The sequence below is a fragment of the Gobio gobio genome (genome assembly GCF_949357685.1).
Source record: "Gobio gobio genome assembly, chromosome: 3".
NCBI classification, from domain to species: Eukaryota; Metazoa; Chordata; class Actinopteri; order Cypriniformes; family Gobionidae; genus Gobio; species Gobio gobio.
The window spans coordinates 39,170,554-39,184,813 of NC_137099.1; the positions used below are offsets into that span (position 1 = coordinate 39,170,554).

General features: G+C 37.2%; 1 protein-coding gene across 1 annotated transcript; it reads right to left on the reverse strand.

Annotated features, from left to right (window-relative positions):
- Positions 1-9,696: 9,696 nt before the first annotated feature.
- On the reverse strand, positions 9,697-12,181 carry LOC307124159 (serine/threonine-protein kinase pim-3-like; the record flags this gene model as incomplete). The annotated part of the gene is made up of 8 exons (XM_079813207.1): positions 9,697-9,788; positions 9,898-10,077; positions 10,220-10,592; positions 10,789-10,839; positions 10,960-11,042; positions 11,217-11,498; positions 11,596-11,796; positions 12,166-12,181. The coding sequence occupies 8 exons, from the start codon at positions 12,179-12,181 to the stop codon at positions 9,697-9,699; spliced, it is 1,278 nt and encodes a 425-aa protein (XP_079669333.1).
- Between the last annotated feature and the right edge of the window lie 2,079 nt (positions 12,182-14,260).

Sequence of the window (14,260 nt, forward strand, 5' to 3'; positions counted from 1 at the left end):
TTGTAATAGTTTTGTAAATTATCTTATGCTTTATTTGCCTGTGTATGGGCGTTGTTGTTAAGGGAAGAGCGCATTCAAAATGTGTAAAAACTAGCACGGCCAAGTTCACGTGCGCATTCGCATCCTTTTGTGCTGATGCAAGTTGGTAACTTGCACTGATTAATCTAATATAGGGTGCGTTTGGTTGAGTTTATTAACCTGCTAGCAAAGCTACGTAGGGTGCTGTTTATTTACAGTTTCAGTTCAATTACAATGATATGATTGATTGGGTTATTTGATACGTTTTTTAAAAAACATCTAAAAACAAAATAACCATTTATGCATCATAATCTAGCAGTTGTTTTTTCTAGTCATATGTTCATGTTTTCATAGACATGTGATGTTTGTATTTGTCAACATTAATTTTCGTAACACTCTTAAAATAGTTTCATATCTCCATGAAGGACCCTGAACCCCTGACTCTACCTCAGCCCTCCAAGACCAGGGGCCCGTTTCAGAAAGGAGGTTAAGTGAAAACTCTGAGTAGGTTAACCCTGAAATAAGGGAAACTCTGGGTTTTCTGTTTCAGAATGGGAGGTATGTCAAACCCGAGAAAGCAGGGTAAGTCAAGCCCGTTTCTGAAAGAGAGGTAACTTATACTCAGAGTCAGTTACCAGGGTAACTTACTCTGCGAACCTAACCTGGTCAGGAGCAGGTTTTCTTTGGTAAACCCAGAGTTTCTTTCGTTCTCCTCCCCCTTTTTAAAGCACCAGCAGTGTTTAAATACTTTATTCATTCATTCAAACGCCACAAATGTATTTGGCCGTATTTCAAGTATAAATATAAAAAAAATATATAAATTTAATCTAAATCTAAAGTAAGCAAAGTTTACGAAATTATCTGCCACTTGACAAAAATACAAAGTAAGAAAAGCATTCTTTGCAGGAACATTCATTGCTCATATTTTCATCATGAGGACACTGTCAAAGTGACAAAAATGGCATGTCATTTTATACAGGATCCTGACATTCACTTGAAAATCCTCTAGAAGTAACCTAATAATTAGAATTTCCTTTAGGATTTCCAGTGGTTGGACGCATTGATGACACTCATATTCCCATCATCACACTTTCTGAAAACTGATTACTGTATGGAATGGAAGGATGCTGCCAGATGGTAGTACGAGATATATGCCATAACTACCACCACAGCTGTTAAATACATTTATTTAAATTTTTTATAGTCATCTTTATTTCCTACAAATACTTTATTCTTTTTCCTGTTGGATGTTAATATTCTTCCTCCATCTCCTCTTCATCTGTCAGTGGTGCTGGTTTTTGGCTGGCCTGAGTAGAAGTAAACCGTTTAATGTCATTACCCTGATTAATAAATGTAACATGTGGGATCAGAGAACATTTCATTATGAGAAAAGAGCATAGACCCTTTTCACATTTCTGGGTTTCCGAAGCTGAAGTCGTCATAGTTGGGTTAACTCTTATAGCGGTGAATGAGAGAATACATTACATATATATTTTTGTGTCTCCATTTGCTCAGATAGCAAAAGACAAACTCCACAATAGTGATTTCACAACTTTCAAAAAGATGGAAAAATTAAAGTGAGATTGATAACTGCAGTGAAAAGAGAGAAAGATGTTAATTTTAACTATCACTCCCATAGACGCTGTATTAGAAACACTCTCACAGCAGCGGTAACTTGATTTTTGTAATTTGATGCAAAAGTATATAATACAAAGTATTAGTGTTATAAATGTACATACATAAAAAAATAATAATACAAAAAACTTTGCAGGATTTACGATATTGATGACCATTAAAAAACGTCATCACAGTCTGTGAGAAGGGTCTATGAAAAGCTGCTGCACATTGGACACTGAATGATATTTATTTAATATGTCAAATGTTTGTAAAGTCATTAAACCTACACCCATGAACATTTTATGCTTAAAGCTTTTCCTGATTGAATTATGTTTTTTTTTTTTTTTTTTTTTTTTAGCTGCTGCCACATTCTTTGTTTGCCTTTTGTATACCATGAAAATTAAACTTAATTAAAATAAAGAATTAAACTTGTGTATTGACCCGGAAGTATGCAAACGTCTTTTTGTTGGGTGCTGTTGCCATGGTGAATCGTAATTTCGGAGCTCCATTGATCGTGGCTTTTCATAGTTGGAGTGCATGAGCTTAACTCAGAGTCAGTCTACTCAGAGTTGATTGAACTACCTCAATTCAGCTGTTCTGAAACCCAAAACTCAGAGTTTCCCATCTCAGAGTAAGTCAACTCAGAGTTCAGGTTTAAACTCAGAGTTGGTTGAACCTCCTTTCTGAAACAGGCCCCAGGACTCCACCTCGACTCTCCAACTCTTTGGCTCCACCTGGGTTTGTCGTTCCCTCAGCTACTCTTTGATCCCTCTGGCTCCATCGAGTTCCCTTGTCCCTCCGGCACCACCTTGGTCAGTCATCACCCTGGCTTTGCAACGGCCTTCGGGCATCTGTTGCAAAACTGTGACCGTAGTAATGAATTTACTTTTATGTACAGAAATCCTATTGATTATATTATGTTTATGTACAGAATTTCAAGAGGTGATACATCAAAGGAGCTCCTAGAAGGTCCCGCTCCACCTTTTGGCTATCCTCCACTTTTTCACTCTGAGCTTAGCCACCCTCACCAGCTCTTATAGGCAAGAAAATTGGAACAGGCCAGCCTCCTCCAAAACCTCCTTTTCTTTCTCACCCTCTTCTCTCTCACCTCCCTATCTCCAGCTTCCTCACCAATATCAGCATGCCTCCCATCCAGCCAATGATGCAAGTAAATAAAATAACATAAAAAAGGACTTGCTGAATTTGTTTTACTACATAACTAATTATGGTTAAATAAATAAATAATATTATGAATGTATTTGTTTTGATGGTTAATAAAGGGGGGGGGGGGGGGGTAGGAAACCCAGTCAGTAGGATAAAACACCAACAATCTTAGTGGATAGTTAAGCCACACTAAATGTCATTGCAATATTAATGACATAAATGGTTATTCTAAAGATAAGGTACTTCTCCAAAAAATATGGTTAGTAACTCCGTGGTTGAACTGACCTTCAGTATTAGCTCTCTGTTATAGGCTAAACAATATTCATTTCATATACCTCACAACTTATAATTGTTTTTATACGCTATACAAATTATTTAAAAAGAGAAACCTACATTTGCTTTAATCAAAAATAAATGCTTTTAGATAATGAAGCTCATGATATTTCTCTAAATTCCTGAAATTAATGTTAAATAGTTGCAACAACTTTGGTGTTTTAAACTAACATATAAAACACTGCTTTTATGTTAAACATTATTTTATGTTAAACAAACACTTTAAATGATTGAATTAATGAGATGTAGTCGGTTTGAGTTCATGACGATCTACCGTAATCCCACTCTCTAATAGCATTTGTCTTTTACTATACTGGGTTTCTTTAATTTTTTTTAATGCATTTTATGTTTCTAACAGTCCTCAAAAGTACATGATAATGTTACAATTTTGAATATCTATTTTCCTCATCCTCGCTCTGTCTTTTTGGCTTATTGAAACCGTCTCGGGTTATGACTATAACCCTTGTTCCCCGAGAAGGGAACGAGACACTGCGTCGTCGAGTGACAACACACTCTGGGAACGCCCACAGCGTTACGCATCTGAAGTATGAATGAAATCAAGCCAATCTGATTGGTGGTGCGTCATGACGTAGTAGATGACGGCATACCCGGAAGATACATAAGGGACGCTGATGCATACACACACCAGTTTTTTGCTCTTCAGCGGAGCGCTCTGTGTTTTGTCAGTCTTATTTGGTGTTGTTTGTCTACCAACGTTGTTCACAAGCATTTCTCAGGGCTCGCGAACTCCGTGGCTGGTCCCGTGTCTGTCGAAGAAAAAAAAAAAAGACAGCACGGTTGATCAATCATGGGACTCGCAGATGGGTCTGTCAGGGGAACTTGAGAGTGCTCAAGAAGAAAACAGACGAAACAGTGAGAAACAGACATTTATGATAATTTTGTCTCTTTGTAAAAACAATTTTCTGTACATTGAGGTTGAGACAGGAGTCATATAATCATTGTGTAATATGAACCATCACAGCAGTGACCACTTATAGTTGGCTTGTTTAGCCTTTGCATAGCCTACAATAGGCTTAAACTGCAGACAAGCACAAATCATGTCGCAGCATTCTGTGCTTAAAGACGAGAGAGATGTCTGATTATTAACTTATACTTTACACCTGCTCTCTTTGAAGTGATTGATCTTTTTTGTATGAATTTTTTTAAAATTGTCCATCTTTGTTCTTTGATGAAGGTCTCACCTTGTGGGTGTGACAGACCACTGTCGTCAGCTTTGCGTGGTATACCTGCCGTTGAATTTGGTCTCTGGAGGACTGTACGTTTTTGTGCCTTGAGGAAGGAGATGTTGTCTGATGATCAATATATTTCCACAGCATGTTGACTTTATATGTGTTTCTGTAATCTAAATAAAGCGGTTCATAACACATACTACTGAAGAATTTGAAGGCAGAATCAGTCAATTTGACCAACTCCATGGTGGCCTGGTTCCCAAGCAGGTTATCTGGTTTAATGGCTTGGTGGAAGACACCATTCTCTCAGCAATAAAAAAAATTAGCGGCATGAATGACCTGCCACATAACCGTCGTGCTGTCTCCTCCTCAAGGCTTCTTCTGAGGGAAGTCCATGAAACTCAACAGGTCCATGCAAGGCGAAAGCCACTCCATGATCATGATGCAGTGGTCTGTGTCGTCCTGTCAGTCTAGCAGTTTAATTATGTGAGGAACGCTGGCCATTAATGTCAGGCCAATCTCCAAGGAGAGGCGTTTGGATTGACCAGGCTAAAATGCATAACATATGATGGTTAGATAGAAGAGGTTTCCCATGAATTGAAAACAGTGACAGAGAGGGCAGCCTTCTCACCACTTAGATGTTTGGCATCTTCACTGAATATTTTACAGTCACCTGATCAACAAAACAAAGAATTAACATTTAGCATGTTCACAGCTGTCAGTCATATCAGGAATCCTAAACATATCTGCAATGTTTTGTGAGTGGAAGAAATGTAAACCTCAAGTCCCTGTGTACACAATGCCAAATCCTCCTTCGGCCAGCTCGTGGCTAAATTTATTAAACGCCTGAAATGTGTTCTTTTAAAAGAATTCCAGTTAGTATGAAATACAAATTTTATATATACTGTATATATCATAATTATAAAAAATGTTTTCTAAATCTCATATATTTATCATTCTTGTCCAGCTTTTCCATGTTTTCATCTACAGCCAAACTAACTGGAGCGTCGACGTGGGTTGGAGGACGTCCTGCTCCAGCTGTTCCTCAGCAGCTGGAAGAACTTCAGAAGTTGGAGCTACAATATGAATCAAATGAATACAATGAATATGTATTGTATCCTCAGATTAGAGTGTTTTTTTATTTAACAGCATTTTTGACTTATATCTTAATATAAAATCTTTTAAAAAAATGAAACGGCTCATATTATTGAACTAAATTGAGCTGGATGGTGAAAGTATTGTCTTCTGCAGAGCTCATTTATAGCTGAATCTACTTTGTTTGATAATTGATGAATTTTGCACCATTGGCAGTTATTTAAGAAAACTAAATCTACATTGAACTGACTTGAGCTGAATAACGACTGTATAAAAGGCTCTGACATTTCAGGGTGCCTTCCCCTTTAAGACTCTTATTCTGTGGTGACGGAAGAGAAATGTGTGGTTAGCGTCAGATATAGCGGGTATGGAAACGAGTTCAAGTTTAACGACATCATTTAGCCTACGTATCTGTGCTGTGCAGCTTCCTTAGTCCCTACTGAACAATCCAGCTTCCAATGTTCATGCGTTGAGTTAATGACGGAAAGTAAGTGACTGCTACTTTGCTGTGTTAATGTTTCTATTGTAGAAATTATTATGCATTATCATGTGCCAGCGTGATGAGTGAGATTTATAGTGATAGAACAATGTTTATGTTGTAAAACACTGTAGGAAATAATAAGTTAACTAGTGTGAGCCTTCTGATATATAAGTTTCATCGTTACGTTTATAATATTGAGTTAAGGGAATTAATATCGTGCTCACGAGACCATGTGCAGACGCTGTTTGAGTAGTAGCCTTGTCTGGCCAGAAGATGTCGCCATTGCTCCTTTTGTAAACCTTTTCTAATACAGTTTAATGTGAACTGGTCAGTGAAATAGGTGAAGCGCTTTATATTTCTCCAAGCAGTAATATTCATGTTTATGTAATTGTAGATTATGTTCTAAGGGGCATATTAATGTTTATTGAGATATTTATGTTAGATGAACCTGATTTGTATTATATGTGTGGATATATTCTTTACGTTGCATAGAAATGTATGTACTGTAACTGTTTAGATGGCAGTACCTAATGGTGATTTATTTGTTTTATTATCAGACTATAATGACAATACTGGATATTGGAATGTTCTGATGAGCACTGCTGAAGTCCAATACAATCTAAAGAAGAAAGAATATCTCCTCGTCTTTATTCCTGTATTCTGACCGATACACCATCCTGTTTATTGCCTGAAACCCTAGATGAACTAGCCCTACTAGATTACCTCTTTTACAACGACACTATTGTCTTCTCTAGTGCAGCTTAGAGCTGAATTGAACTCATTTCATAATTGATGAACTTTACATTTATTGAACTGACTTGAGCTGAATAATGACACTGTTGTATTTTTAGAGCTGTTTTACAGCAGAATTTAATTGTCTCATATTTGAAGTTTGCATTGATTCTGTATTTTTCCTGTTGATTTGCTGTGAAGCTGTTTGAAACAATATGTATTGTATAACACACTATATAAATAAAGGGGACTTGCAAATCGATTTTATTCTGAATTTAAAGTCTCACACAATGTTTGATAATGACACTCTTCTGATCATAATGTGATCAAAAGTCTTTAATTTATTTTGTTATCTTACAAATGTCACTCTAAAGTGTTTGGTGTGATGACAGCATTAGGGACAGTGATTCTTTGTTAAAAAGGAAAAAGAACAGAAGTTCCCATGACTTTGCCATTAATCAAAACTTGTATCATCAGGACAGGCTCATGTGATTTTACCACAATTGGTGAGTTTTCGATATAATCCAGCCTCACACTGGTACTCCTTCTCAACTTGAACTAGGTCATATTTGGCAGCTCTGCGACAAGGCAAGTGGAGCCACTTCCAGAAGTTCCTCTTGCTCTTTTTCTCCTCAATCTCAGCAGCACCAGCAACAGGCGTCTCATCAGGCCAATAAGTATGAGGATGGTTATCCGTCGTGTTGGTGGTATTTAACCCTCAAACGCCAGCAGCCCTTATTTGGTCCTTCATGGACAAATTTGGGCATGAATATCTCAGGTGTAATCCCAATTATTATATTTTTTTTTATAAATGTCATCACCATCTTCTATAAAGTAAAATCTATCAATGTATGCATTTATTTGGTGATTTAGTGAATTTATTTACCTCTAAAAGTAACATATTTTTCATGTAAACTGTGCTTATTTTATGTAATATTTAATATATATGTTTTACTTAAGTAAAAATATTTGTTCCAGTAAGTTGAAACAGGCAAAACCTCAACATTTGACATACTTTGGTGACATCTGGTGACATTATGTTGGTATCAAAAGTAACAATAACATGAAATATCAATAGCCACTTTATGTATGAACTCACTGCTGAAAAGATGCCAAAATATGCACAGACAAATCTGACCATGCAATAAGGAAAAGACAAAGTAGGAGACAGAGTAATCATTTATTTCTAACAAAAAACATAAAATTTCAATTACTTAAAAAAAGTCAATGGTACCAAACAGGTAAGAATAAACAGTAACTCTAATAATAACTCAAATGTTTTTATTTTTTGCAGTCTAATATTAAAATCCTTTAAATACATTATAGAGATTTGTGACGTCATAATGTGATTTAATTTTTCTTGGTGCCGACGATAATGAGGTCGAAAAAAAGAGAATGGATCGCCTGGTGTCTTTGAATGAAAGAATTCATATCTAATAATATTTGATATGAGTTCAAGTGATTAACAAATCATTCATAAATTAGAAAATAAGTGCAAAATAGTTTTGAGTGAAAAATCCTTGAAAAAGAACTGCCTCGCCTGTCTTGGTGAGTATATTGACGCGGCGAACACGGATATGTCTTTAGTGAACGTAAACAGTTCCGACCTCCAAGAGAAATGGGATGTGTGTCAATATCGTGCGTCAGGTCTTAAAGTGACAGCAGCCTTCTATATGGCTGCTGCTGGCTTACGCTGTTAATGTTCATCAAACAACAATAGAAAGAGAAAATCACTCACTGCTCTTGACTCAATAACTTAAGTAGATTTAATAAGAATAAGTATATATTACCTTCATACTATGACATTTTTTATTATTTATATTTATTATTCAATTATTTAATATTTCATTATTCCCTATTGTTTTCTTTTGAATCTTTCTTATTGTATTTGTCCTAGTATTTGTTATTAGCATCTTAATTCTTATTTTAATAACAAAGATACCAAAATAGCTATATTGAGAAATATACTATCTTCATAATCGTATACAATTATTAAATAATATGTGAAATAAGATTTTTGTAATGACGGCCAACCCTAGTAATGTGTGTGTGTGTGTGTCTATGTTTGCGCTTTCTGTTGTAAATGCCATTAGGTTACATAGTATATGGCCAAAACATATATCTGGGAAAGCATATTGGATTGATTACAATATAGCGAATATTTGGCATTTGTGTATGTTGATTCAGAGTTGGCGTCATCTCCGCAGGTGTTGGGTCATCTGAAATCTTCGTAAGAGGCGGGAGCTGGCTCAATCCCACTGTAGAAACAGAAAAGCAAACAGAAAATAATTAGCGTAGCTGCTGTTCATAACATTTCAAGTAATAGATGCACATTTGATCTGATATAATAGGAAGGTTATAAGATTCATTATGTGAATGTTTGGCTAAAGAGATGTGTCATTTTTTGTAATTCAACATAGCAGACTCCAAGTGATCAAGGATACTTTAGCGCATGCTACCAGCAGCACAGCCACCTGTGTCGTATGTTAAGAAGACAACCGAGAATCAGTAAAAACAGTTAAAGTCAGTGCAAAGCAATATTAAAGAGTGTTTGTCACACCAACTTACGGCAATGTGAAATAAGGCAATCATCAACCATTAAACAGCATATAAATCAAAACTGCCTAACGTTACTCAGTGAAATATTGAACCCATGAAGAGCAAACTAGCTGTGTACTTAGTTTTCTGCTGTTTCACTTAAAGTATACTTAAAAATATACTTTTATACACTATAAAGTGGGCCAATGTAGTCCCAAGTGGTACTGAAAACGTTTTCTCCCTTTTTCCACTCTAACTGGGGGGGGGAAAATACACATTTTGCTACTTGTACTCTGTCCAGCTGGCGGATCTCTAACCCATCGGGGCTCTGGTTTCACCTGGTGCTGCCTCCAGCATCCACATAGAAAGACCCTACCTCCTCTTTTCTGTAGGTGCACAGTCAGGAAGCCATCTCTGCCGTCCTCCTGGTCACCCTATACAAATAATTAAAACCGTTATCTAGACTGACCCTAATAATTCAATCCAACTCATGACTGCTGTGCTTCAGATAAGTGTAATGCCACCTGTTCAGTGTAACCAGGGATGATGCTCAATGTCGTCTAAGCTGGGACGGTCTGCCTCCGCTGCACTAAGACACCAGCTAACCAACTGACGGCACTCTGTTACACACAACACAGTACTTGCCTTCAGCAACACAACAGAACAAACTTCTCTGTCTGGCCATGGTTTTTGTATGGTTTTTCTATCTGAATGTTTGCTATCGCTTACCTGTAGACAGCTCTCTAGGGAAGTGCAGTCTGCTTTTGGAGGTGACCCTCCACGCAGCTCTGAAGGGTAAAAAACCGCACAGGATTTTGTAGAGAGTCACCCCCACTGACCAAACAGTAGCCGGTCCGGCATGATAGAGGTGTTGACGAAACCACTCCGGAGGGGCGTACTGAAGAGTGCCTGAAAACCCAAGAAGACCAAAAAACACTCATTGAAAAGGTTCCCGTCCAAACGTTTTCCTTTTGGTTCACAAAATATCCATGTATAAGAACATCACACAGAGTGATGTAGTGAGATCTTTCCTTCTGTAATGCAAACCAACCTGCAAACGATTTGTAGGCTGAGTCCTTTAGGAGGTCTCCACACCCAAAGTCCAGCAGCTTGATGTCATGTGAAGCTGTGGAAATCAGGATGTTCTGTGGCTTGACGTCCCGGTGCAGGACCCCGCGGCTCTCACAGTGTTTCAGCGCAGTGATGAGCTGCACCAGCACTTTCTTGGCCAGGCTCTCATCAAGAGGGCTGTTCTCCTCACTGAAACTCTGGAGATCTTGACAAGGAACAGGCCGCTCCAGGATCATGGTGTAGTGCGTGGGATAGTCAAACCACTCCACAAGCTGCAGGACATTGGGGCTGGCAGGGGCTGAATTGACCTGGGTCATCAATGCGACCTCCAGTGGCAGCAGACCCTGGCCTTCCTGTAGTGACAAATGCTGCATTAAATCCAGGGCTTAATGCGGATGTGTGTGTGTGTGTGTGTGTGTGTGTGTGTGTGTGTGTGTGTGTGTGTGTGTGTGTGTGTGTGTGTGTGTGTGTGTGTGTGTGTGTGTGTGTGTGTGTGTGTGTGTAAACCAATAGGATGTGAAACAACAAAGGATTCAAGGTGGTACTTACAACTTTCAGCCTCTTGTGTGTCCTGCCTTTAGAGACATACTTGATAGCAACCTGTAGACGCAAACCACAGTAAATCACACCTGCCTCACTGTGACATATGTCATTTACTAATATCAATTCTGAGAACATTTCTAAAGGTTGTTTGAATGAAGAGGGAAGAAAATGTCTTATTGGAAATCCATCAGACCTGGCGGTCCCAGCATACACAGAGCCAAATCCGCCACGCCCCAGCAATGGGCCCTTCGCATATGCTTCTGCAACATATAAGATCACAAGAAATGTCTTGAGAAAGACTTATTGCAGTATCTCAATCTATAAAAGAATGCTACTTTAATGCAGATTTTACATCAAAGATCTTGAGAATATTTTACAATGGCAAATCAATTAATAATTGAAAAATAACTTCTTTAATATGAGTCTATTCTGACCTGTGCGGGACCGTTTGGCAGGTCTCTTATATGCGGTGGATGGGCTCCCATCATCTGGGGCTTGCTGGCTGTCGCTCTGCCTCTTCCTCTTCCTGTTAGCCTGATCTTTTGACACAGACGAGGCCAACTTGGAAGGCAGCGGTGCTAAATAGCCAGGTAGCTCTTGTGTCAGTGGCTGGGTTGGGTTTAGCAGAGGTTCCAGATCATGGTCACCACAGCCCTGTGTCCCAACCTCCTGACTAGCCGTCTGGATAAAAGCAGCACTCTTGGATCTGGAGCGACCTGAGGATGAAATATTTCATACATCAAATATACTTAAAAGAATCTAGTTATGTAAGAATAGGCTAGGCTTACTTCTTTAATGTAAGCTTATTCTGACCTGTGCGGGACCGTTTGGCAGAGGTGGATGGGCTCCCATCATTTGGGGCTTGCTGGCTGTCGCTCTGCCTCTTCCTGTTAGCCTGATCTTTTGACACAGACAAGGCCAACTCGGAGGGCAGAGGCGCTAAATAGCCAGGTAGCTCCTCCTGACTAGCCGTCTGGGTGAAAGCTGCACTCTTGGATCTGGAGCGGCCTGAGGCTGAAATATTTTTTTTTATATATTAGTCACATTATATTTATAATTAGTAATCAATTGTCAGTGGTCACAACAAATAATTGTAAAATTAGCCTTTATTTTTCAACTTTCTATTGCGTCTTGCATTTAATTAGCAGTTTCCTAATTGTGACAAGGAAAAAATAATAATTCACAAATTTTGTTTAGATTTTTTTTTAAAGACAAAAAAAATGTTTCATTTACAATGAATATATGTGATCATTTAGCTATGCAATATTTGGGTTTAAATGGCTTAACTTGCACACATTTCTACACATGAATTAAGTCTATGCACAACATCAAACCGTAACAACATAACGTACCAATAAACAACTGAATAATTAAAACACTCACCTAGTCCTTCACCCATGCGAGCCATTGAAATCTCCTCCAAACTCCAACAAGAATAAATAAAAAAATAAAAAAATAAAAAATGAAACTCTCCCCAGAGAGTTTTAAATAAAAACAAACAATCGAAACTATTTCCAAAATAACTCGTTCATATAAAACTCAAAGAATATAACATTTAAATAAAATAGCCTTCAAAAAATACAAGTTTCCTCTCGGAAATCCTCCAAACTCCTTCAAAATTCACAATTTCACCACAGAAAATACTCTCGAGTCTCTGAAGTCGCCTCGCATCCAAACCAACAGATATCGATGGGTTCGAGTGTTTATCATTCAAATTTCATTAGACGCGTCGCTATGGTAACTAAATATCGAATCAAATCGTGAGTAACTTAGCTTCAGCACGAGCACAATCTTGACTTTTTCCTTTAACATTCGTGAGATGTTAAACAATTTTGACGTTAAATTGTTTTGTGTTTATTTATTTTTTTAAATATATATATATAAAATATATAGGCTATATAATGTGATTTTTAGGAATGTGATCTTGTGATTTTTATGTTGGATAACCTACTGAAAGTTTTTATGTCTGCTTATGGACATCGACAGACATTGATTATTTGTTTATACAGAACCTATTTCCTAGATGTTTTATTATATAAATGAATAATTATTATAATTTGTGGAATTGCATTTAATTTCCAAAATATTATTCATAGCCCAGGCTAATGGAGAATACTCATGTGTTTATTGCAGTTGACCTTACCACTTCGCAGGACACTTTCAAATTGCTCTCAAAAGGCATTAAGGGAGGATATCAGAGATTCTCTTATTATAAGCTATATTATTATTTCTAATAATTAATTAGCTTTTATCGCATAACCATCATTGGCAAGAGGCCAATCAGCTTTCAGTATCTTCATGCGTCATCAAACCTGTTAGCAGTTGAGGGTGGTGAGGTGAAACTTTCACATTTATCCAAAATATCGATGAAATCCAAATTAATAAAGCATCTCGAAAAGAAAAAAAGTCCATATATGAATTTAGTTTAATAAATGAGTGAAGGATGACGTTCCCCCGCAGCAATTATAGGTGAGTAACGTTAGATCAGATGGGATCATAACAAGCACTATTCGGACAGGATTAGTTTCTTAATAAATGTTATAAATAGATTAATAAATAAAGTTATGAACACATTTAGTTATTGCTATTTATGTAAATATATAGCAGCTTAATTCAATTGTGATTTCATGTGCCGTTTGGTAGGGGCATTACGCAAAGTCATGTGATCTGAATACAAACGACATCACGTATTAATTTACGTTAGTTAGGGGACAAATTAGCTACTACCTGCTCATTAAAAGCTCATATCGGCAACTTTAATTTGATATCAAAAAACATAAGTTAACGTCGCAACTGTTCATCGTATGAAAAAGGAAAAAGATTGTGCTCGCGCTGCTGTACTCGAGCGCATGATCGTCAGGTGTGCATATGCGCATAATGCGACTTTTAGTTGCCATACTATGGCGACGCGTGAAATGAATTTGGACTGGATATAAATACACTCAAACCCATCGATATCTGTTGGTTGAGAGACGAGGCGACTTTAGAGACTTTTGGAGAGTATTTTCCTTGCAGAGATTGTGATTTTTGAAGGAGTTCGGAGGATATTTTCTTGTTTTAGAGTTTTTGTTTGGAGTTCTTTTCTTTGAAAGAGACACATTTTATTATTCTTTTCTTATTTTAGAAAGAGTTTTATTTGATATATTCTTGGAATTTCTGAGGAGAGTTTTATTTTTTAATTCTTTTTTTTATTTGTGTATTTTCTTGTTGAAGTTTGGATTTTCAATGGCTCGCATGGGAGAAAGACGAGGACGAAAGGTGAGTGTTTTAATTGTTTTATTTGTTTATTATTGGTATATTATGGATTGATTTTGTGCATTGTTTGATTTAACTTAATTGATGTAAAGAAATGTGTGCAACTTAAGCCATTTAAACCCATTTTTTTCACAGCTAAATGATCACATGTATTATATTCCTTGTAAATTAAACAAACTGCAAGCCTTTTTTCTTAAATCAAAATTCAAAATGTTCTTGCCAC